Source organism: Nyctereutes procyonoides, unplaced genomic scaffold (genome assembly GCF_905146905.1).
Source record: "Nyctereutes procyonoides isolate TBG_1078 unplaced genomic scaffold, NYPRO_anot_genome, whole genome shotgun sequence".
Classification (NCBI taxonomy): Eukaryota; Metazoa; Chordata; class Mammalia; order Carnivora; family Canidae; genus Nyctereutes; species Nyctereutes procyonoides.
In genome coordinates, this window is record NW_026575128.1 from 2329310 (window position 1) to 2353135 (window position 23826).

Below are 23826 nucleotides of genomic sequence, written 5' to 3' on the forward strand. Positions count from 1 at the left end.
GGCTTGGGCTGCCCTCCCTGGCAGATACCACTTCCTCTGGTAATGGGCATGGCTGTAGAAGGCAGCTCAGAATGCCAGCCTGTGTCAAGGTGGAAGTGGAGGGATGTGTCTGAAGGACAGAGAATGTTTCTTCCATGAGAGATGCTCTCTTGACCCCCAGGCCGGCAGGACACAGCTGAATCTGGCCCACCAGTGGTAGTCTGGGTAAGGCAGCAGGCAAGTAGTAGCAGCAAATAGATTCTGACCTAGTTCATCTTCAAAATTAGCTGAAGACTTCCACTCGAATCAGACATGTAGCATAAGTTCCCTTAGCTTGGGAGGTCCTCTCCTCAGAAAGGTCCCCCTCCTTTCATAGACACTCAACCTGAGGCCAAACAAACCTTTGCAATTTTCAAGCCTTCCCAAAGTGGCTCCACGAATGCCCCCAGACACAGAAACCAACTCTAAATTATCTAAAATGAGATTTATTGCATTTCATGCAGTTTGAAGTCCATGCAGCAGAGGAGACTAGCACAATTTTTAATGCATTTTAAAAATTAAAAAATGGGGGTGGAGGCAGGCAAATGCACAAAGTTCTAGTCTCCTTGGGTCCCTGGGAGAGAAGGGTTTGGAAATGAAACCATCCACTTTCCATGGCGAATGAGTTCATCTTCCAAACGTAAGGAATGTTTCCATGGCCTCTGGGTGCAAACACACAGAGCTCTGGGACAAGCGCAGGGTCACGGGAGAGGATCACTAGTGAAGAGGAAGCTACATAGTCACCTAACTCAATCTGAGGGCAGAACAAGACGGCAAATCCTGGGGGCAGCAGCTGTTCTGAGTCAGGAGAAAACATAACCCCCCCCTTGAGGAGATCTGCTCCGGAAAAGAAGTGGCGGTAAGAATCAAAAAAGAAAAAAAAAGAGAAAAAAAGAAAAAAAGGAAAAAAAAGGGATAACAAAAGAAATAGTTCTTCAACCACACTCTTCAAGAAAATGCCATAAATATGTTATTTAATATTTTCATTTCATAGCATTGGACACACAGCTCAGCATACTGAAATATGGATTCCTTGGAGAAAAAAATGGAAAAAAGGAAATAAAAAATATTGCATCTTTCTGTTGGAGAATCTCGGCCCCCAGGCGTGGGGCGTAGTGCACCAGTGTCCTAGCCTGCAGGGGGCACCGAGGTCGCCGGTCCTCTGGGGAGGGAGGCTGTGCCCACCGCCCGGGGCTCTATGGCAAAATCTGTGTTGGGTGTCCTTGGTCTTGGCAGCTCAGGCGCTCAGTCGCCGGTCACCTGGGGGGCCTGGCCATCGGAGGGCTGGTTGGCTGACTGGATGAACATGGGCTGGGCGAGGTCCTGGCCGGCAGGCATGGTGACTTGCTGGATCTGGTAGAGCTGCTGCGAGGGGTGGAGAGGAGAGGGAGGTCACCCCTGGGAGAGGCGCACACAGCTCCCTCCGGCCTCCCCTGGTTGGGGCCCAGATCCCTCAACCACCCCTGCTGTAAGGCGTCGAAGGGAGGAGGGGATGTGGGGCTTTGCGGGCCCAGGAGCAGCGGACACAGGGCGCTCCAGCCTCCCTGGGCTCCAGCCCGTGGCTTGCACTTCTCTGGGCTCTGCCCCGGACACAGGGCGCTCCAGCCTCCCTGGGCTCCAGCCCGTGGCTTGCACTTCTCTGGGCTCTGCCCCTCCCGTGAGCTCAGAGCCTCAGAGCCTCGAGCTGCACGCTGTTCCTCTGTGACCAACACAAGCAATCCGAACCACTGTAGCTGTAGCAGCAGCAGCAGCAGCAGCAGCAGCAGCGTGTAAGCCAGCACTTCCCCAACTCAGTCTCAGTCGTCCTCACTAGTGGGGGAGGAGGATTACCCTCTCGCCTCCTCCTTTCCTCAGAATATCTGGCCACGTTGAACCTGCGCTTCCTCCTTGGGGCCTGCTGAGGAGGGTGCCTGGTTTTAAATACTAAGCCAGGACCCTTGAAGCATTGAGAAGTAGCCCACGTAGCCACTCCGGAAGGACAGAGCCAGAAGGGCACTTGACTTCTCAGGTGTCCCCCCAAAAAACCCACAGGCAAAGACCCATCACAGGAGCCCGGGCATGTGAGCGGGCCGAGGCCAGAGGTGGGTCCTGGCTCCTATCCTTTCTGGGCAGCAGAGGGCACTGGCTTGGGTGTGTCATCCTGTCATGTACTCGGGGTTCTCTGGGACCATCAGTGTGAGGGAAAGGAAAGATTCCTTCCTCACAGGAGCTTAGAATTACTGAATTCCGGGCACCAAGAGAGTTCCAGAGATCCCATGTTCTCTGCATGTCAATGAATCCGTGCTATTGAAAAGCAGCATAGTCTAGGAAAAAACCAGCCCTAGAGATGGAAACAGAAGACCTGCATTCTAGTCCTGGTGCTACAATAAAGAGCTGAGTGAGCACACACAAGACACTTCTGATCTCTAGGACTCCATTTACTCATCTGTAAAGTGGGGACTGGTGCTATATAATGTCTGAGATGACGTTCAGCTCCCACAAGTCTAAACCTAAAGGACTGGCACTCCAAATTAAAGACTGTACTTGCTTTAACAAGTTTTGTTCACTTGTTACCAGGAACTGGAACAGTTGCCCTAACCATCCAAACCCAGAGATCTTCTTACCTGCTGCCCCCGACTACCCCTCAAGCCTCGACCCCGGCCAAGACTGGGTGTCCTACCTGTCCATCCGTGAACTGGCTGAACTGCTGCTGTCCTTGCTGCACTTCCGTCTGCGTGATCTGCGGGAATCAAGATGACAGAGGAGACAGGTCAGCTGCAGGGTCTGGTTCACCGCTCCTGCAGCCCACAACCAGAAGGTTGTGAAGACCGCATGAGACAATGCACATAAAATGCCCAGAATGAGGCCTGGCACAGAACAGGTGCTTGGGGAGTAGCAGGAGAGCAAGGGTCCTCCCCAATCCCCTGCTACTGATGGCTACTCAGAGTTGACACCACACAGGACCACAGAGCACCCCCCTCCCCGAGTGTGTAATATATACAACTTCCACAACCAGCTCTCTTAATGTCCACACCTGCTCCCCGCCTGCCCCTCACTGCACACTCCTAGGTGCCAACACAGCAGGGCCTAACATTTATGGCTTAGGCAAAAACCCTAGCCAGTGACTGCAGACTGCAAAACACTGGGCAGAGTGGGGAGTGGTCCCTTTCATTCTTGGAAGGTGGGCTCCAAACCAAACCGTATCACCTAGATTATCTGACTGGAATATGAAACACCCTGGCGAAGAGGTGGCCTTGGCTCTGGAAGCCCTTGTGGCACACCTATGAAGTTTTTTCCGAGACAGGCCACGTGCAGCCCTCTCAGCCAAGCAGGGGGTGGGGTGGGGGGTGGAGGCGGGTGGAACGAGGCAAACATTTACCACATGGGTTTACAATCTTACATGAGGATTTTAAGTACATTTGAAAAGAAATGTGCTGACATGTAGAAATGCATCATATAGTGTCAGCTGCTTGACATAGCCTGGCACACGCATACTTGTGTGCATTCCTGTATCTACGGAACATCTGACTAGTATGTCCTCTATGTACCATCTCCTGGAACCATCACAGCCAAGCTGTAAGGTAAGGACTGTCCACTTGAGTGTCCTCACAACAGCTGAAAACACCCCATCAGGCTTTCCCACGAGGCTGTCAGGAGCAAGAGTGGAGCAGGTGTGAAAGGGCTTCAAGAGGGTTTCTTACTGTTGTTCTTGTTTGGGGTCTTTCTTCTCCTATAGGTTGTAAGCGGCTAGAGAGCAGCAGCTCTAAGTTTTGTCTTTTTAGTCCCCCAGTGCAAAGAAAGTATTTAAGAAATGTCTGCAAAATAAATGAATGACCCTGAGACAAATGTAAAGTATTCTTCATAAATGAGGTCAACTGTGCCTTGTGAGCCCCCAGGATTGCCCTTTCACATGAGCTGAAAGTTTCATTTACCTTTACATTCCATTTACATATTATTCATACAACAAACACAGACCAAATAGCTACTATGTGCCAGGCTGTCACGATTATGATCTGTTGTAATGCAGACTCCAACTGCGCTCAGGTGCCCCCCCCCCCCCCCCCGCCTTGCTTCTCCCTCTCCTATCTGAAAATCTGACTCTCCCCACTTTCTGGCTTTAGTTTCTGGTCCCCAAACTAACCTCTGAGGAACCAAAAACTCTTCCTTCTTATTTCCTCCACCCTCATGCCATGAAGTTTTTGGATTCCAGGTTAGAATCTCGCAAGGATTTTTTTTTTTTAAGATTTTATTTATTTATTCATGATAGTCACACAGAGAGAGACAGAGAGGCAGAGACACAGGCAGAGGGAGAAGCAGGCTCCATGCAGGGAGCCTGACGTGGGATTCGATCCCGGGTCTCCAGGATCACACCCCGGGCCAAAGGCAGGCGCCAAACCGCTGCGCCACCCAGGGATCCCTTTTTTTTTTTTTTTAAAGAGGGGTACCTGACGGTGTGACCAGTCTGGAGATGTAACTTCATGCCAGTCAGCCCCAAGGAAGTTACAGAAAAGCCCACGCCCTTATGTGAGCCAAGGAATGGGTCTGGAATGGGCCCTTTAACGATCCCAGAAACTACATGGAACTCCGAAGCCTTTTTGGCTCATTCCTCATGTTTTCCCAAATGAGATCTTTGGAGACCTGCTCTACAAACTCAGCTCTGTCACCACTGTCAATAGATACATCACCAGAAATGCAACTGGGCCAGACTTGTCCAGCTCTTAAACGATCGCTGCTTTTTTTGGGTCTGAGGCAGAAGAATCCATTAACAATGCCTCCCCTTGACCAGCATTCCCCATCCCCTACAAATGATACCCGTGCCCCACCAAGCCCCAAGCCTAGGGAGGCTGCCCCCTCAGCACCCATGGCTAACAGTCTTCTGTATCATAGGGCATGAGAGGAGATGAAAGGGACAGTCTCTGGCTAGGTGTGCCTAAGTAAAATCCACGTAAGCTTTCCAAAGTGCACAGAGGGTGCCAGAACACAATAGCTATTTGGTTTTAAAGATAAAACTCAAAAAAAAAAAAAAAAAGATAAAACTCAGCCTGACGATGAGGCACACTGTCAGAACGTCTCCTCTGGTCAGACACGCACACACATACATCAGGCTCTCTTTAAGTGTCCTTGAGATTTCCCATCCTTCGCATTTCTTTGTCCCTTGAGAGTAAGACCGTAAGTAAGAGACACACTTTGAATCCAATCCTCCAATAAACTCCATCTGTCCTTTGGGATGAACAGATGTGCAGGGTGCAGCTCTTGCTGAAGGGTGAGGTGGCAAGAGAGCCATCGCTCCAGTCAGTCCCCTAGCCATGCCCTACATCTCTGGGGCACGTACCTGTTGAGCATTGGTGGCAAGTGTCTGGATCTGTCCCTGCACGACTTGGGTGCCTGATACAGGCTGGGCTAAGCGAATGTACTGTAGCTGGCCGGCATTCAGCTGAACCTAGAGCGGGGCAGACAAGCAGGCACGGAAGACTGAGTATGACCCCAACAGGCAAACTTCCCATGACCAGAGGTGGTGACTGCCACTCCCCTTCTGAGACCTCCAAAGTAGTACCTGCAAAGTTTCTCTTCAACAGCAGTCAACATGAACAAAACCGTAACATCCCTACCCGGCAAGTCATAATACACAAAAGAGAGTATGTTCCCTAAGTGGACTTTGGAGAAAATTCCTAGAGGATCTGGTCACATATGTGAGGAACAGCATGGCCACACCTTCAACATTCACTGGCTCTCAGCCATTTGCTCAGTTTATCTTAGGATTTTATCCCATACTGTCAGACATGATCAGAATGCTTTGTACCGTAAGTGTGGGCCATTCTCCACTCTATCTCCAAACTCCGCCACCCCAATTCCTGGGATGGCTGATCTAATAGTGAGAACTCCAGCATCTGTCAGGAGCCCAAAGCAGATGGCCAGCACTCTGCGCCCTAGCCCTAGTCCTGCCCGACCCATGCTGCACATCTTGGAAGAAAAAGCTGGCCTGCTTCACTATCTCGGTCCCCAAGAGCCAGAACCAACAGGGGTCTGTGGGACTTTTAGGATCCTTGGTGTTCAGCACTTTCTTCTGGCCAAACTCCTCCCAAGGGGAAGCTGAATCAATAAATGTTTCACAGAAAACCCCATCATGGGAAACCAAAGCTACAAAAATGCCCTTAGAGTCCCTCATGCTTAAGATTAAGTCTCAGATAATACAATAATACCACATGCTGCATTTAATTGTTCACTAAAAGCCTTAACTCAGACTCTTAACGCTCTAGTGTACCATGAAAGTCTCAGTGCCTTGGGTGGGAATGGAGAGACCAAGGCGGCTGGCTGCAAGAGAGGAACCGTGGCTCAGCAGAGGAGAGTCAGCAGAGCACTGCCAACATTCACACTCGGGATTTGGGTGATGAAAAGTGGTGCCAGAAGGACAGACTGGTCTCTATCCGGGGGCTCAGAAACCACTCTCCCTGGCTGCCCAGCCTGCCGTTGTTGCAGCAGTGAACTTCGTGAGGCAAACGGGCAAGTCATGTCTCTTTGTCCTGGAGCAAAGGGAATTTAAAACCGAATTCCCTTGCAGGGAATTTTACTTCCATGAGGAAAATGCTGATACACGAAGCTGCACTCCTGCCTGCAGTGTTAAATCACACTGCTTCTCTACAACTTCAGCTTCAAAGAGGATTTGAACCACCAAGAAAAGACAAATACTTGGTAGTGAGTGTAGTTCTTAGAAGTTCTTGGTAGACCAAATTTCAGAATTGTCCACTTATAGCAAATTGGAGGAATAGAAAACCTAAACTCGTTAATCTGGTTCACACGAGACAGGGCAAGATATTATGACCTGCGATTCTTTCTGAGACTATGCCAAGAAGAGCTGCTGGAAGTTGTGATGCCAGGCACAGATTGGCCCCGCCTGAAGTCCCATAATGTGGCTGCTGGGCAACAACACTAAGCTGCTTTTGGGGATGAAGGCAGCTGACTAGAAGCTGGGGAAGATCGTCTGCTGGGACCAATCGTGGCTGGTCCCAGAGTCACCAGAACTCCAGCCAAGGAACACAGGATGAAAGACTAAAGCCTATTCCCAAGAATAGGTGTAGTGACAACCACAGGGATTTTACGTTTCCCAGCTGGGAAGAGCTCTTTGCAGAAACTCAGATGCGACTGAAAAATTGTGAGCCAGATAGTTCCAAGCAGTTCTTAGAAGCAGAAGCTCTTTTAGGCTTAGGTTTACACATCTGGTGATGCTCTGCCACAATGATAGGTCTGGGGACCCTGGCAGCGTTTTGATGTTAATTACAGGACAAATACGCCTGCCCTTTGGACTTTCAAAAAAGCTTCAAAAAAGAAGCAAAGCTTCCTTCCTGAATGTCCTCTCTATTGGAGCGAGCACTCTGGAGGAATTTAGAAGTGCAGACTTCTGCAGAAGTTATCTGAGAATAGTGAATTCTGCAGCAAATCTGTGCTAACGCTCTGTGTCCTGGAAGGTTAAAAAGACTGGAGTTAAAGTTACTGCAAAGAGGGAACTCTTCTTCTCTGGCTTAAGTTCTGGTGCCTTCACATGCAAAACTGAGAACCATTCAAGAGAGGTCTTTGGTTGGTGGCTGAGACAGTGAGGGAAGGCACCTGGAACTAAGAGGGGTATGTGTGTGAGAGACAGAACGAGAGAGAGACAGAACGAGAGAGAGAGAGAGGAAAAAAGTGGGAGTGAGAGGGTGCAAGCTCTAGCAGAGGGAGAGTGCACCAAAAAGTAGAGAAAGGGAGGAAAGGCAGGAGGGGAGACGGAAAGATAGAGACACACACACACTCCACTTTCCCTAAGTTTTCTCTTGGTCTATTACCCTGTTAACTTAATAAGAACAGTTTCAAAAATGGAGCTTTTTCAAAGAGGAAGTAGTTAACCAAGTCAAAGCGAGTTTCTCTATCTGCCTACATGTCATTTACAAGAGGAAGTGTACAAGAGGAAGGGCAAGGGGCAGGAAAGAGAAGTATTGCTCCGTGTCACTCACTTTGGGTGGCAAATGACCAATGTATAGATGGCAAGTGTTAAGATGGGGCATTTTTTACAAAAGAGCAAGTATAAGTAAAAAAGCCAACAAATCCAAGAAATGAAATCCCTCATGGCACACAGGAAGCAGCAGTCCACAGTGAAGGGATGGATAAGTTAAATGAAAGCCAAAAATACACTTTGCTGCAGGCTCCACTGGGAACTGACTCATGAATATGCAACAAGTGTATTTATGGCCTTCTCTGTACACCTCCCTCTTATTCTCTGCTAATCAAAAGACAGGGAGGGCTGCCTCACAGGGCCTTTGGGTCTTGGCATGAAAAGTGGTTACGAGCATTCTCTGCGTAGGTGGAGTGCAGGGAAATCGAGAGGAGCTGCCCCACGGTGGTGAACCTGAGCAGGATTAAAAGAGAGCAGTGAGCATACAGTGAAGCAAGCTGCGGTCTGCACTCACACGGATATAAGTTTAGAGAAATGTATGCACATACATACACATGGGTATATGCAATATTCTGTGTGTGCGTTTAAGATCTATAAGCACTCTCGTTACAAAAGGAGCACAGTGCCTTGCAGATGCGAGGCAGAGCAGGCTTACCGGGATCTGCTGGATCTCTCCTGTGTTCGTGATGATCTGCTGCATCACCTGCATAGTCTGTCCGGTGCTGCTCTGGGCCTGCTGGGCTTGACCCTGTGGCTGAGCCTGAACAATCTGGACCTGCTGACCTTCTCCAACCTGCATGGTCACGGGCGTGGTCTAGAAAGAAGAGTAATGAGAAAGCTGATTCAACCCCAGCTCAGAGCCATTAGGCTTACCAAGGGGTTAATGATGAGCAGTTAACTGGCAGCAAACCCCTTCCATGGATGCCTAAACTCATCTTAATACAAATTAACAACACTCAGAGTCTTTTGGGCCTACAGCACTGCTAAAATTTATTCTCCAAAATAAAAGATGAGAAAGCCATATAGATTTGTAGTCTCACAGTACAGAATAACTGTCCAGGCCCCAAACATCTCTATGGTTCAAATGCTGCAGCTTTTCAAGCCTCTTCAGTGACCAAAAGGCACATATGTTACGAAAGAATCCAAAGTAACCATTACAGTTCACTTGAGAAATGGCCAAAGTCAAGTCGGGAGCAGGTGAATTTGGAGAACAAATTAAATGGAGTGGGGTTGGTATGAATTTACTGAGTTCAGGATCTTGGGACTCCTTTCTAGGGATACCAGACACTGGAAGGAAAATAAACTACATGCTGGCTTTGAGCAAGCAGCAGAACAACTCCAGCCCACACTGGCCAGCTGGCTGCTGTGGATCAAGCTCAGCTTTCCACCAGAGAGGCAACCACCACTAAGACCTAGACATTAATTAAGGCTACCCAAGGAACAGAATTTAACAAACAAGAACTTTAACTCTCTAGAAACAGGAACCTTAAGATTTAAGAAATTTCTGTCCAATGTACATGACTTGGCAGATTCTGAGTCTCTCAAAAATGTTCATGGACTTGTAGTCCTATGAAACTTACGCCTCCGAGAGATGGCAGACTTAACTGTCAAAAGGGTTGGTCAGTCACTTGTTCAAATTTCAAAGCTTTAGGGATGCCTGGGGGGCTCAGTGGTTGAACATCTTGCTTTTGGCTCAGGGCGTGATCCTGGGGTCCTGGGATCAAGTCCTGCATCAGGCTCCCTGCATGGAGCCTGCTTCTTCCTCTGCCTGTGTGTCTCAGCCTCTCATGAATAAATAAAATCTTAAAAAAAATTTTTTTTTTCAAAATTTCAGCCCCAAATGGTGCCAGAAGGAAGGTGGAATCTTTTAAAAACTACACCTACACTCCCAATGCCTGGATTCAGCCGTGACCCTCCCCACTCTGAATCCAGAGTCACTTCAGTAAGAAGACGCTGCGAGCCTTCTATCGAAGTGGCTATCTTATGTTTCTGACTACACAGGTCTCCTATGCATCTGAAGTTACAGGGGAAGGGGATGTGCTCTAGGAACCCCAGATGAGATTCAAGGGACTACTAGGTAAGGAGAAATTACTATGACCTGGAGGTAGAAGGAAAGAGGACAGAGGGATCTGTGTAAAAATACATGCAGTGGGCTAAGACAACAGGAAACACCTCCCGTTCTCACACCCGTATTCTCAACTCAGCCTATTCCCCCAACCTCCAGGAATAGAAGTTTCCAATTTTATGATAGAACACACAGGATTCACTTTACCAAAATATGCTTTCCTTCCAACTTTAATATGTATTCTCTCCGCAAAGGTTATCTGAACTCAACTTGAAACAGGCATTACTATAGGTCCAAGGAGGGGGACACAGCACAAGGCCACCCTGAACCAGAAGGACAGAGAAACAGCAGGTGGGAGACACTGGGAGAGACCAACTCCACCATCCCTGAAGCTTCCTCACCAGCTCCAAGCTGAGCAAGTCTGGGGTAGCAAAGAGGAGAGATGAAATTCTTGCTGACTAAAAAAAAAAAAAAAAAAAATATGCATACTGCCAACTCATCACTGTACTTTATCAACTCAATTTTCCCAAGAGGATTTCCAAGGTATTTCTAAATCCTTTCAGGAAAATGAAGGCTTGTGTTAGCATGGCAGCTGTCAAATCATGTATGGGGTGCCCTGCTGTCAGGGCACAACAGCCATGAGCCTCTTCGGATGTTCAGCCAATCAGACCCTGTGCTTGATGGACTCCCTTAAAGTTTGGTCTTGTAAAGGGATAAAGCCTTTCCCAGGTAAAGCTCTCAGCACCGCAGGGGCACAAGCATTAGCCAAAGAAGGTCCCTTAGGCATCAGGGTATAGTGAACGCCTTGAAGCAGGGACTGGGCTACAATCATCTTTGCCTAGCACAGTGTCTGGCAAAGAGAAAGCACCCTAGAACTTTAGTTATATGGATAAAAAAAAGTGAGGCAGGAAATAAATCCTGAGGTCCTTTTTTTTTTTTTTTAAATTTATTTATTTATGATAGTCACAGAGAGAGAGAGAGAGAGGCAGAGACACAGGCAGAGGGAGAAGCAGGCTCCATGCACTGGGAGCCCGATGTGGGATTCGATCCCGGGTCTCCAGGATCGCGCCCTGGGCCAAAGGCAGGCGCCAAACCGCTGTGCCACCCAGGGATCCCCCTTCTAAAATTTTTTAGCTCATAGTGATCCCAGAGAGCGTCTCATTCACTGCACTCTCCTCATGTGACCCCTGAGGAAACCAGGGCCCAGAGAGGTTAGGGTGACATATCACCTGGACAGCTGATTCTGGGGAGAAGCCTAAGTTTACAGACTTCAACTCTGGTGTCCTATGGTGACTGGCCTGCCTCTCCGCCCAGGCCAGGCCTTCCCCACCCCAAACCTAAGTGGCGCAGTCTTGCTGGCAGGCACCCCCATACAGCTCACGGACCTGGCCCTGCTGAGGCTGTGCGATGATGATCTGCCCGGGTTGGATGGTGGTTGTGGAGCTGCTGGTCTGCTGGCCCTGCTGCTGTCCCTGGACTTGGACGGCGGTGGGCTGCTGAGCCAGCGTGAAGTAGTACTGGACGGGCTCGGCAGGAGTCACAGACTGGCGCACCTCCTCCTGTGGGGTAGAAGGAGAGGCAGGTAAGAGGAAAAGAACTGACTCAGCAGCTGCCACAGTGAATTTCCATTCTTCCCCCACACAGACTCTGTGCAGTTGCCTGCTGAATGCTGAGCTCTCCACATTTGAAGCCAAGGGAAAGTGGAATTCGAAGAGACCAGTTGTGCTAAATCAAACTAAAAATAACAGATTCCATAGGCTTCACAAAACATACAGCCAATTTTCTGAAGTACAGAGTAATCACCCATTGCGTGATGAGTTGCAAATGGGCAAATAATTACCGTAACTAAAAACCACGCACCAGAAGTGCTTGTCAGTAAACGCTGTTGAGGCCTGTGATCTGCAGACGGTGCTAATTGTGAGCACTGGGAAGATGCTACCCAAACATCAAGCTCTCAGGCCAGCCCCGTATCTCCCAAATAGACAGCACTCTCCTTATGTGGTGCCCACCAGCTCTGGAGGGACAGAGCAGGGGAGAGGGAAATAGGGCTTTTCCTGGGCTAGAAGTTTAGAATTCAATGTCATGATTGAGAGCACTGGTAGGCAAGTGCCCCGCTTTTCACAGTACACCAAGAGCTCGGTGGTCACCGAAGGCCATGTCTAGCCAGCATCATGTCTGGTTCTGGTTGTACTTAGCCACAGAAGCGCAACCCAGGGGGCCTGAGGGACACTCTCCGCTGGGGGGCTGCCTTGGCTGACTAGGGAGGTCGCACTCTGTCCGATCTGCTGGGTGAAGAGACCGCTCCTTCTTCAGCTGACGTTTTCCATGGCAGAAGGAGTAAACAACCCTCTCCCAGCCACCTTGAGCTCACAGCTGAGAGTGTAGGATGTTTACACACACTACGGCATGGTTAGAGCCTGAGGGTCCGGGGTTGATAGGCCCCTGACCACTGACACAGAGATCGGCGTCTGCTCCGGAGAACCCTGCGACACACGGTGCCCCTGCCTGGGACAACAAAAACAACAGAAACATACATCCACTTGGGCTGGCTGAGCAGAAAATTAGCTTAATTTACTCACTTCCTTGTTCTGGGCTAAGTTTGTCAGATTCAAGAAAAGAGGAAAAGACACTTCTCCAAGGTAAAGAGATGCTGTGGACTGCCTCAAAGCTCCCCAGGTGACAGTGACCCAGTCGGTACTGACTGCATACCCTCAACTAGGTTAGGCACCCCAATCTATATTGCACAGTCCCTTCCTCACTACACTTTGTTGTACCTACTTATCAAATTCACTGTTTTCCCTGTTCCAGTGGAAGTGCTATGAGGGCTCAACTTTCTCTTGCTCTCCGATATCCCAACCATTTATTCCCTTGTAGGTGGCACTCAGGAAGAGGTTGCTGAATGACAAATTTATAGAGCCAGGCAGAGAACTGCAGGTAGGAAAGTGGTTTATTTTTTTTATTTTTTATTTTTTAAAAGTAAACTCTATACCCAACATGCGGCTTGAACTCACCAACCCCAAGTTTATGAGTTGCATGCTCTTCCAACTGAGCCAGCCAGGTGCCCCAAAAAGTACTTTTTTTAAAACTTAAGTTGGTATTATGACATAGTCTCTTGAACCTAACACCTGTTACCAATAGAAAAGAGTACATAAACTTTCTTTTGCTACCTCTAGGATTCTGTGGCCATGGTGTGGGGAGAAGCAGATGTCTGCTGTAGAACAGAGCCTGCCTGGTGACTCTGGGCCCTGGATACTAGAAGTAGGATTGCTGCTGTCTAGCCTTTCAGGAACTGGGGTCGCATGGAAAGATTCTCTAATGGCCACCCACCCAGCCTCAGAAGACACTTTTACCATTCTGGGTTTCTAAGCTAGTCCTCAAATATGAACAAATTTTCTAGGTTAATGCATTCTGTGCTTCAGACCCAAACAGTTTGAACCCTGAACATAACCACGCTAAGGCAGAAGAAAAAGGAGGGCCCCTTTATTTTCATCTAGGATTCAGTTTCCAGAACAACGTAACTGTGACAACAGCACCTCCATTTCAACTCAACTATTCACCATTATAAATGAAGGTAAGCCTGTCAACTAGCTCTTGACTATGGCAGGGATAAATACTAATACCCTCCCTTAACCAAGAAACAGGGACCAACTGCTCTTTTCAAAGCTCTTGAAATAGGTTCAATGTATTTATTTTCCACTGAGAGTGCCCCTCCTATTTTATAAAAAACATCAATCACTATAGCCTAGACTTAACTTACAAAAGTTCTTGGGTAAACAAGAGGGTAGAGGACTGAGACTTCCCCAGAACCAACTTGAAGGCAGTCAGGGAGGAGGAAGAAACTGGCATTTCCGGCCTTGACCTGTGACAATTCTGTCTCCAGTTATCTCTCACTGCAACTAACCTGCAAGTGAATATAGCCTTTTCGCCAGACAAAAAAAAAAGAAAAAAAAAAATCCTTAAAGCACCTCTTCCTGAAGCCAAAATACTCCTTGCCAAAAACTGTGACAGCAGGTAAAGAGCTTCTCCTATACTGCCTACCACACCCTCTTAAGTTATTTATGAACTAGGCAGTGCCTAGGACACCTGGGAGTACCTAGCAGAGGTGCCTGGATTGGTGCTGGGAGGACCAGGCATGGCTGCTCTCGAATCACTGGAATGGAAGGAGGCACATCTAAAGTTCTGCATTATGAAGACTCACCCGGCCAATGGAGAGCAAGCTAGCAAGGGAATGATTATGCTTGGTTTAAAGAAATGGGTGAAGAGAAAATGACATTTCAATGGTCAGGAACTTTCAACTCATAGCTTTAGTGGGGGTAGAAGTCAGCCTCAACTATCCTCTGCTTCTGAATACTCTTTCCTTGCTTCCCCGAAGAACAAGAGAAATTTCCAAGCATCTCTGAGAAGTCAAGGGTCTTAGATCTACAACTCAATATTCCTGGCTAGTTTCTTTCCCCAGCAATGGGAAATCACCCCTTGTGTTAGAACAATCTCTGAATGACTGAATCAATCCAGAATGGGGCACTTGCTCAGCTTTCGCAGTGGCCTCCCCGACCAGAGGACGTGCTCTTGGAATCTTTTCAGAAGTGGAGACCAACGAACATCAGAGAACGAGCAGCATCCCATCCTTGGGCCACTGCTACAGGGTTGCACAGCCAGCCCCAGAATGAAAAAAGTACATTCGCTTCAGTAGCCAGAAATGAATTGCTGTCTCCTTCAGAAAGGGTGAGTTTTGGAGAGTAGGCGCTTTTAAAGGACTTAAGGAGGTGCCAGCCAATTTGGAGCTGGGGAAAACTTCATGTCTACAGAGGATTAAAAGTGCTATCTTAGAATTTCAGGCCAGCTTTCAGCAATCTCAACCTTTCAAAGGCCAGGCAGCAGCTGTCCCCAATAGGACGCCAATCAATGGCTTGAACACCTACAAAGACCTGAATCCAGGCAGCAAGGAGCTGTTTCAGCTAGACACACTTTAAAAGGAGATGGATCACAACATTATGAGTCAGGCTAGGATGGAACTAGCAGCGGCCTGACACCCTGAGAAAGCCAGGGACTGAGGACTTGAGGAAGGGACAGGACGTGACCCCTCCTTCTAGCTGGCTGGTTCAGCAGACAGCCCACAGAGATTGAGCAGGAGTCAGCACAAGGCCTGATTTTGTCACAGAGCTCACCACCCTGTTTTTAAAGGGCGCTTCTGAAACAAATTCCAACAAGGAGAGCAGGGATGCAGTAGCATTTATTTTGGGGGAAGAGAAGCGGTCTGAGTTCTTGCTATAGTGACGTCTCATAGAGGAGAGAAACGCCCCAAGAAGAGGAGCTGAGCCTGTGGGCACAAACCTGCAATGGTCTCAAAGGCGGTGCGCAGCTGGGGACGACCGTGACCGTGGCAGCCTGCCGCTGTAAACATCCGACTGAAAGCCCCTCTGAGCACCTTACAGCTTCCAGTCAAGGATGTTTACAGTAGCAAAGACTGCCCAGAAAGGACGGAGCCGCAGTGAGGCGCCCTGCTCTAGTGATGGGGCACAGAGGGCTGGCTGATCTAAAGGGCCCCCGGTAGGGCCAGGATTACAGAGGTCCTTTAAGACGCCCACTTCTACACTTCCTAACTGGTTACCAGTGTGAGACAGCAGAGGAGAATGGTGGTCATGAATGACTCCTGTTCTAAGGCTAATATATTATGAAATAATTCATTAAAAACACTTAAAATTTTATGAGTAAGGTAAAGTAAGCAGAACAAAGCACAGCTTTGCTCCTGCCAGACACTGCCACTACTCCCCAAGTGTCTCTACCACACCTACTGAGTCAGGCAATCCGCTTGCCGCAAACAATGAACTATACAGGACAGAGATCTATTACAATTACAATTAAGAGCTTGATGCACCTAAGGTGCTGCAAAAAAGTCAGTGTGACCTTTGGAGAGGGGCAGGCAAAAGAGAGGCAAAGACAGATAATCACGTTCTTTCCCGTGATTGCTTAGAAAACGGTTTAAGTGACGGTTCTCAAATCTGGCTGCACATTAAACAAATCTGAAAAGCTTTAAAAAGTAATGTGGCCCAGGCTTCCCCCTCACAGATTCTGATTTAGCTGGTGTGGGGTGAAGCCCGGACACTAGTATTTTTTAAACCCTAACAGGTGATCTAATGTATAGCCCAAGTACTACACAGAGAATCGCAATCCAGAGTAAGAGAAAACCCAAGTCCATTCACTCCAAACACCACTGTGCACATAGAGCTATTGCTTTAAATCTTGAAAATCTAAAATCTGTACCTTACTGGGAATGTGCTCCCATCCCAGATTAAGAACTCTGAGAGACTCCCTAGGGTACCTTGAAATGAACTTCACTTTACTTTTTTTTAACTTGTTTTTAATTCTCATTTTGTCTACTTTCTGAAATACCACCTCAGAGGCACTGAGTTAAAAGTATCCATAAATGAGTAACAGAGGGAGATGTTAAGGATGGATCTGGTCTAGAGAAAGAAAAGCAAAAGGAACAGGAAATGACTTGAGCTGAGAGAGGAGTGTATCTGACACCAGTGGGCAATGTGCTCTTCGGTCAGAAGCAGCAGCAAGGCCTTCCCAGCTCACCTGACGCTTTGGAGGTTTCAGTTCATCTCTTGGAACAATATCGATGAGAAAGTCAAACTGATCAAATTTTGTAATGGCCATGGCGATATCATTCCTCTGTAACAAAGAAAAGCAGGGTGAAAAATTAGCCTAGGGAGAAACTAGTTCACCTGGCTTTATAACCTCCACATTACAAGTAAGATAAGATGATGACTTCTAAGTCAAAATCAATAACCATGGCCAAGGCTATAGCTGAAATAAGCACAAACTAGCAAACTTCACATAAGACCTGATGGACAGACCCTAACAAAGATATACCTGTAGCTCATGCTCTAAAAAGCCTCCAATTATGACTACTACCACCTCTGCTGGATCCTACCCCAAGTCTTCCCCACAGTTGTTAAATTATCATCCTCCAACTAAATTCGTACAAATCTAGCAATCTCAACTGGCAGGTTTCTGGTTGTTCTGTGGTTAGCGAGGTCATGCTATTATTCAATCTTACAACCTTCTGGGATCTCTACTGAATCCTAATTAAATAACTTTTTAAAATATTTTCTAGTCACTGATCTATAGGAAGTTCTCACAAGGCTACGACTTTTATTTGGAATTTAAAGTCACAATGTTACATATATGGTTTAAATCCTGTTTAATGTGATATGAATACCAGAAGTCTGAAGTTACTAGAATTGACTGATGATACTGAAACCAAGCCTTGTTCCAATGGAATTCTAAGAGTGATACACTTGTCTTTAAATAATAAAACCAAATTCAAAAAAATTAAAAACTTATATAAAACACATTAAGTATCCTTATTTGTGCACTTCATTGTATGAAAATTTTAAAGAAAAAAAAAAATTGGCCAGGAAAAAGTAATGAACTCTAGTGAATGATATGCACGTTAAAGTCTTTAGGGAAAAGTAAACTTTGAAATGCATTTAAAAATAGATGGGGGCACCTGGGTGGCTCAGTCAGTTAAGCATCCAACTCTTGATCTCAGCTCCAGTCTAGATCTCGGGGTCGTGAGTTCAGGCTGCATTGGAGCCCAGCATGGAGCCACTTAAAAAAAAGAAATAGATGACTGGATGGACAGAGGGACAGACAGATAGATACAGGGATGAAGCTAGTAAACTGTTAATGGTAGGATCTAGGTGGTGAGTATAAAGGTGCTCGCTATTAACTTTGCTTATATTTGAATTTTTTCATAATAAAATGTTGAGGGAGAAAGTCAACATAATAACAGAAATCCCTAGGAATCTCTATGTATCACATCTTAAGAGAGGTGACTAACTAGACAAAATAAAGGGGGATGGAAATTTTCTGTATTTTCCTTCTCTTGTCTCTGTGATGGCCCCAAGCCACTGAAATGCAAAACTCCAATCCACCCTTGCCAAGCACCAGCTTGATAATAAACCCTCCAACCGAAGCAGGGTGCATCTTAAGGCTGCCAGGTCTCATTTAAGATCAGTACGATATAGTATCACATTCCTGATGATGTCACCTACTCAAAGCTATCTAAACAGCTCATCTATGGATGGAATTGGGGGAGTGGCAGTGGTAGGAACAAAATAATAAGCACTTCCAAACATACACCAGTGTTCTACAGAATTTTGGAAACACAAATATACTTAAGTTGGTCTTTTTTAACTTTATTTTGCCTTTGTTAATGCTAGTAATATTTTACTGAATACTCCTATAAAACAGAGAAATCTTAAGGACACAGCTTGATGAATTTTAATATATATCTGCAGCCAGGTAGCCATCACTCAGATAAAATTATAAAAAGTGTCCTTCTATCCCTTTCCAACCAACTGCCCTCCCCCTACTTTATTTCTATCACCACAGATGGTGATAGTATACGGTATTATTATGTGCCACATAATTTTTTCCTCTGGTTTCTTTGGCTTAACATAATTTTTCAGATTCCCCTAAGTTGTATGGATCAATAATTTTTGTTGTTGTTGCTGTTGAATAGTAATCCATTTTATGAACATATCCCTTTTGTTTATATATCCCCATCTTGATGGATACTTGAGTTGTTTCTAGTCTTTGGCTATTGTAAGTAAGGCTGTTATAAATATTCTTATACAAGAAAGTCCACCCTTTGGGGTGTATACCTAGGAGTGGGATGGCTGGGTCATACAGTAGGGACATATTTAAGGTTATTAGAAAGTGCCAAATATTCCCCAAAGTGACTGCACCACTTTGCATTCTGTCCTATAGGAGTTTCAGTCACTCCACTTCCTCATCATCAGTTGGTACTTAGTCCCATTCCAGTGAGTGTAAACCAGTATCTTGTTGTTTTTATTTCTATTTCCCAGGGGACAATGATATTGCACACTCATATGCTTATTGGTCATCTGGATATCTTTTTTTTTTTTTTTAAGATTTTGAGACAGAGAGAGAAAGAGTGCATGTGCATGAGTAGGAGGCAGGGGCAGGAGGAGAGGGAGCAGCAGACTCCCTGCTGAGCTGAGAGCCTAAGATCATGACCTGAGCCAAATGCAGATGCTTAACCGACTGAGCCACCTAGGAGCCCCAGGATATTTTTTTGAAGGTCCTGTCCAAGTTTGTTCACTTTACTTTTTAGTCTGAATTGATCTTGAAGGTAGCTTTAACTGGATCTCTCTAGAGTTAAAGGCTTCCTTCAAAGCAGCATAAAGTAAGTTCTCAATGTCTAACTGCACTAGAATGTAGATTTCCCGAGGGTGGGGGTTTTGGTCTCTTATGTGTGTTAATCCCCAGAGCCTAGAACAGCACTTGGCATGTGGATGTTCAATAAATATTTGTAGAACAAATATGCACGCATCTTCAATTTGAAGGTAAAGGGAAACAAAGGAGAAAACAATTTACTTTCTTGGCTTTGCTGCTGAAAGACTGCCAGTGTCTTTTATCTGTCACACCCTTCCTCTTATGTCTGGGAAACCTTTCCTCCAAGAACTAGGGCCTGGTTGTTAAGAGAAAGCCCTCTAGAGCCAGTGTCTTCACATAATATGAATGCTGATTTTTCTGGATTAAAATAAAAAGAAAATGAAAAAGAAGGAAAGGATTTCCAGGAAGGCAGACAAGGAATAAAAAGGCAAATGAGGTAGGTGAGACGGATTCTTCCTGGGACTATCCTTTCCTAGAGTCTCTCAAGGCTTCCAACCAGAAGTTGTTTACATCTGGAAATAGATCAGTCTCACTTTAGCCTGTTTATAAGTGAGGGCTCACCAAATGAAGAGATCAGTCACTGAGCTGTGAAAACCACAAGAACTGGCAATGAAGATTCTTGGTGGGGAAATACTGTCATGTCTATAGGGTAGACCTGCCTCATAGAGGCAGTAGAGGTAGATGCCAGTTCCACACATCAGCTTGACAGAAACCTAAGAAGGAACAATCTTTGGCTGAAAACCATGCAAGAGAAGCAAGTGAAGGTAAAAGCAGCTCCTTGCCCAGTTTCCTCATGTACATCTACGATATTACCTGTAGAGTCCGGCGCTTGTTATCCTCTGTGTGGATCCAGGCTCGAAGAGTCAACTCTGTGATAAAAATCTGGGCTGCCTTGGCAAAGAGCACAGGGGCTTCTGCACTGATCATCTGCAACAGACGTAGGCCCTCCCTGTCAATCACCAGCATGTCATTCAAAACAGTTCATTTGTCCCTTGCCCCATTGTCCTGCCATGGACAATGGGGCAAGGGTTGGCAAATGAGAAGGTGACAGCCTCAAGAGAACCCAAAGTAAAATAAATCCACAAGTAGGGACAAAGCAGGTAGCAGGGAGAAGAAAGGAAGAAGGAAGAATAATACTTGCTTCTCTAGCACCTACTATGCACTTTCTTATTTTCATAATAGACTTTCAAAGAAACTAGGGGGTTTAGGAAGGGTGAAGTGACTTGCCCATGGCCATTGACCCAGTTAGTGGCAGGGTTTAGGTTCTAATCCAAGGAGAGGCAACGTGGGGAACAATAAGTTTGAGAGCCTATGGATGGATTTAAGTAAAATTTCAGGCTTCCCATCATTCTGGGCTTCATTTTCCACATACTGAAAAAGAAGACAATCTTTCCATGCTGCTGTGGGAATCAAATGAGGTCATATATGTAAAAGCACCCAGCACAGGGCCCGGTATTTAGGTAAGTGCTCAAGTAATGTAATCTGCCTTGCCATATCTGACTTCGAAGTTCAAGCTCTTGGTCAAACAAGGCTCTGAACTCTTGGTAAAGTGGTCTATGCAGGACAGAGCCATGGGAAGAGGTGTGGAGTTAGGGAAGCAGGAGATAAGAACAGCGATTTTGGTTCTTCTACTCTAGGTGAGTCACTTTTAACCTCTTTGTGTCTATTTCCACATCTTGACAATGGCACTAATAATTCTTATCCTATCAAATCTCACAGGGTTACCATGAGAAGGAAGTGAGAGCTAATAAAAAGGGAAATTGCTGTGAACTGTTAGCTTTCTATACAAACACAAGGGACTATTAGTTTTGAGTGATAAAGAGAGAGCACTGCTCTCTCTCCGAGAACTGAATTGGGAGGTGGGCTTCTAAGAATACAGAAATAGCTGCCTGCAGGGAAACCTCCTCACAGGTAGAAGTCATATAAAACAACTCACGGACAAAAAAATTAGAACAGGAGCAATAATATCATTATTGAATACTTCTTAGAGCTTACATCAACAAATAAGAGACTACAATAAAATGCTAATTGAGAAGATGGCACTGTCCTGCTGATTTGATGATTTGTGTTTACCCAGCACAGTAAAAAGGATGGGTGATTCAAAAAGCAAACCCTCAGCATGCTATCAACATCTGGAAAACAAGCTATCCCTAATTTCCAGAGAAGCACCATATAATAATTAAAACTGTTCAATTTCAGCTCACTTTAGACAGAACCAAAAAAAAAAAAAAAAAAAAAAGCAAGAGACAATAATGATATTTTCATTTTAATTAAACTTTGAGTGCTACAGAAATGAGTGACAACCTATCCACCATTATAGCTTCAATATGAATAATAAAAACGAGTATGAATTCACCTTCACATCTTCATCCAGTTTCATAATCTTCTTAATACGCGCCAGTGGGAGTTCTTGTACTCGGAAATCCTTCTGAAATGAATAACAAGAGGCACATAAATGGTAGGGACAATCAGCAGGGCATGACAGGCATCATGAAACACTGTGATTGGCCTAGTCCCTCCTTTCAGAAAATACGGCAGGAGAGGAGGTACATATTAAATGAAGAGAATCCAAGTCCCAAAGCAAAATTCTTCTTACCCCATGCAGTGTTTCAAATAATTAAAGGGTTTCAAGATAAACTTACGATGCCATCTAACAGTGCCCTCATGAAAAGCAGGCCTAAACAATATCAGATTCTTTGCCGGCATAAAATAGAGATGCATTTTGAGCATCTCCTCTGTACTGCCCCCCAAAGTTTATCAGTCTACAATATGTAGGTTAAAATGAGATTTTTTCTGCAGGGGCATTCCTTTAAGTTGCCAGTTCTTTCTTCTATTCTGGGACTACAAGGGCAAGATACTGGCAGCACCAGATCACGGTCACCCACAGTTGTCTTCAGCCAGTCCTGGCTGACTATGGCTACTTCTGACCTTTGCACTAACCTGACACTGGAATTTAGAGAGGAGGGCCTTTCCTAACACAGCAGCAAAGGCCCTGTCTCCAAAGTATGCGTGGGGGTAGGGGGTGGGAGCAGAATAGTATGGTGAAAAAAAGGATGAATTTATTAGCTGCCTTTCAAGAACAGCCCTGGCACTTTTTTTCTAACAAGCAAGCCTGGACTGGGAGGAAACCACAGGACTTTATTGAGGCCAGGATTTAGGAAAGGGCTTTTTGACCAGCACTACTTCAGTTATTTGCGATTTAAGCCCTTTTTTAATTTTGATACTACTGGTACTCAAACACATGCCCAGTGATGGATGCAATTCTAGAAATAAAAATCGATTCTGGGTTTCACAGCTGCAGTGAAAAGAAAGGTGCAAAGGCAGAGACTGGCTAAAATCAGCAAAATCCCTACTGGGCCCAGGTGTCAAGTGCCTGATTCTGTAAGTGGTCTGAAATGTGACTCACCAAGCCCAAGGGGCTCTCCTGGGAATTTGCACCATCACATTATGGAAGGAGGAGCTAAGATTTGGTATAATAAATCTGTGTAAGTGAACTTTCTTTTCCAAGACCAACAGAAACCGTCAAAATATATGTCAAAGAAGGCAGTAGAGCCTTTTGGGAAAACGTCACCAGCCTCCCCAGAATCCATCTTTATGATTACAGAAGGAAGATGTACACTGAAACACCGGATTTCTCCTCACAAACCCAACAAGCGGCTTGGGACCACTCACCTCTACAAACCTCCAACATCAATTTTTTATCTTTTCCCTTTCCAGCTTACGTAAAACATTTCCCATGAAGCTTCTACTAAAACTAACCCTGGAGTGGCAGGGCTTTACAAGTCCAAATTATTAAAATCTCACCCAAAAAGAACAGCAGGATACATTCTTTCTACTCTTATTTTTTTTTCCTCTTCTTTCATTTCCTCATTCATAAGACTCAACTGAGAGTGAATGTATGATACCTGCTACTATGTAAAAGATGCAAATCTATTCTTACCTTTGAACAGATTATAGTTTATTAGAGACTGTCATATAAAAATATTATAACCCCCTATGCTATACTAGGTAGGGTGGGGGTGTAAAATCCCATAGGGACAAGAAAGGAAATAACCAGCTGGTGCGGCAGGGGGAAGGGTTGGAATGAACAAGAGGAGCTGGCAAATGTTCCACAGAAGGGTTGACATCTGAACTGTGTCTAAGGGATGTTTCAAAATTTGCTTGTTGGAAAAGTATGAAAATGTTATCCAGACAGAAGCAGAAGTACAGCAACACAAAAAACATGGTCTATTTAAGTTTTAGATGTATGATCTTAGTACAGAGGGGAGCAGCAGGAAAGGGAATGCTGGATTGGGGCCAGACCCTAAAGGGATTTAAAAAAGCGTTTACCACAGAAATCAATCACTGGTCTTCCTTCTTGTGTGGCAGATCACACAAAATGATGATGCTAAACAGAAATGGCAAGGAGAATGCTGGGGAATAACTCCTTTGAAAGGCCTCCCAGGAAGATACACACAGCACAAGATTATGACCACAAGGTCTAACTTGCTTGCACATGCACTCTCAGTGGGCTTGGTTATTTAATATATTTCTATATGACTGCGCTAAAGTTTCTTAACCAAAGCCCAAAGCTGGTAACCCCAACCCGAAACAGAATATTACTTTTAGAATTTCTGAGACTATTCAATCA

At 45.8% G+C, this 23826-nt stretch overlaps 1 protein-coding gene across 4 annotated transcripts in view; it reads right to left on the reverse strand.

Annotated features, from left to right (window-relative positions):
* Positions 1-965: 965 nt before the first annotated feature.
* The window catches only part of NFYC (nuclear transcription factor Y subunit gamma), a 65762-nt gene continuing 42901 nt past the window's right edge, over positions 966-23826 (reverse strand). For 3 of the 4 annotated variants that reach the window (XM_055341964.1, XM_055341962.1, XM_055341965.1), the window contains exons 3-10: positions 21553-21624; positions 20010-20123; positions 16566-16661; positions 11372-11545; positions 8577-8735; positions 5330-5437; positions 2678-2737; positions 966-1383 (exon numbers count right to left, since the gene is read on the reverse strand). In XM_055341964.1, the coding sequence (XP_055197939.1) occupies positions 1264-1383; positions 2678-2737; positions 5330-5437; positions 8577-8735; positions 11372-11545; positions 16566-16661; positions 20010-20123; positions 21553-21624 (903 nt within the window). In that variant the 3' untranslated portion in view covers positions 966-1263. The remainder of the gene's footprint in view (positions 1384-2677; positions 2738-5329; positions 5438-8576; positions 8736-11371; positions 11546-16565; positions 16662-20009; positions 20124-21552; positions 21625-23826) is intronic. The other variant, XM_055341963.1, reaches the window with a different exon arrangement.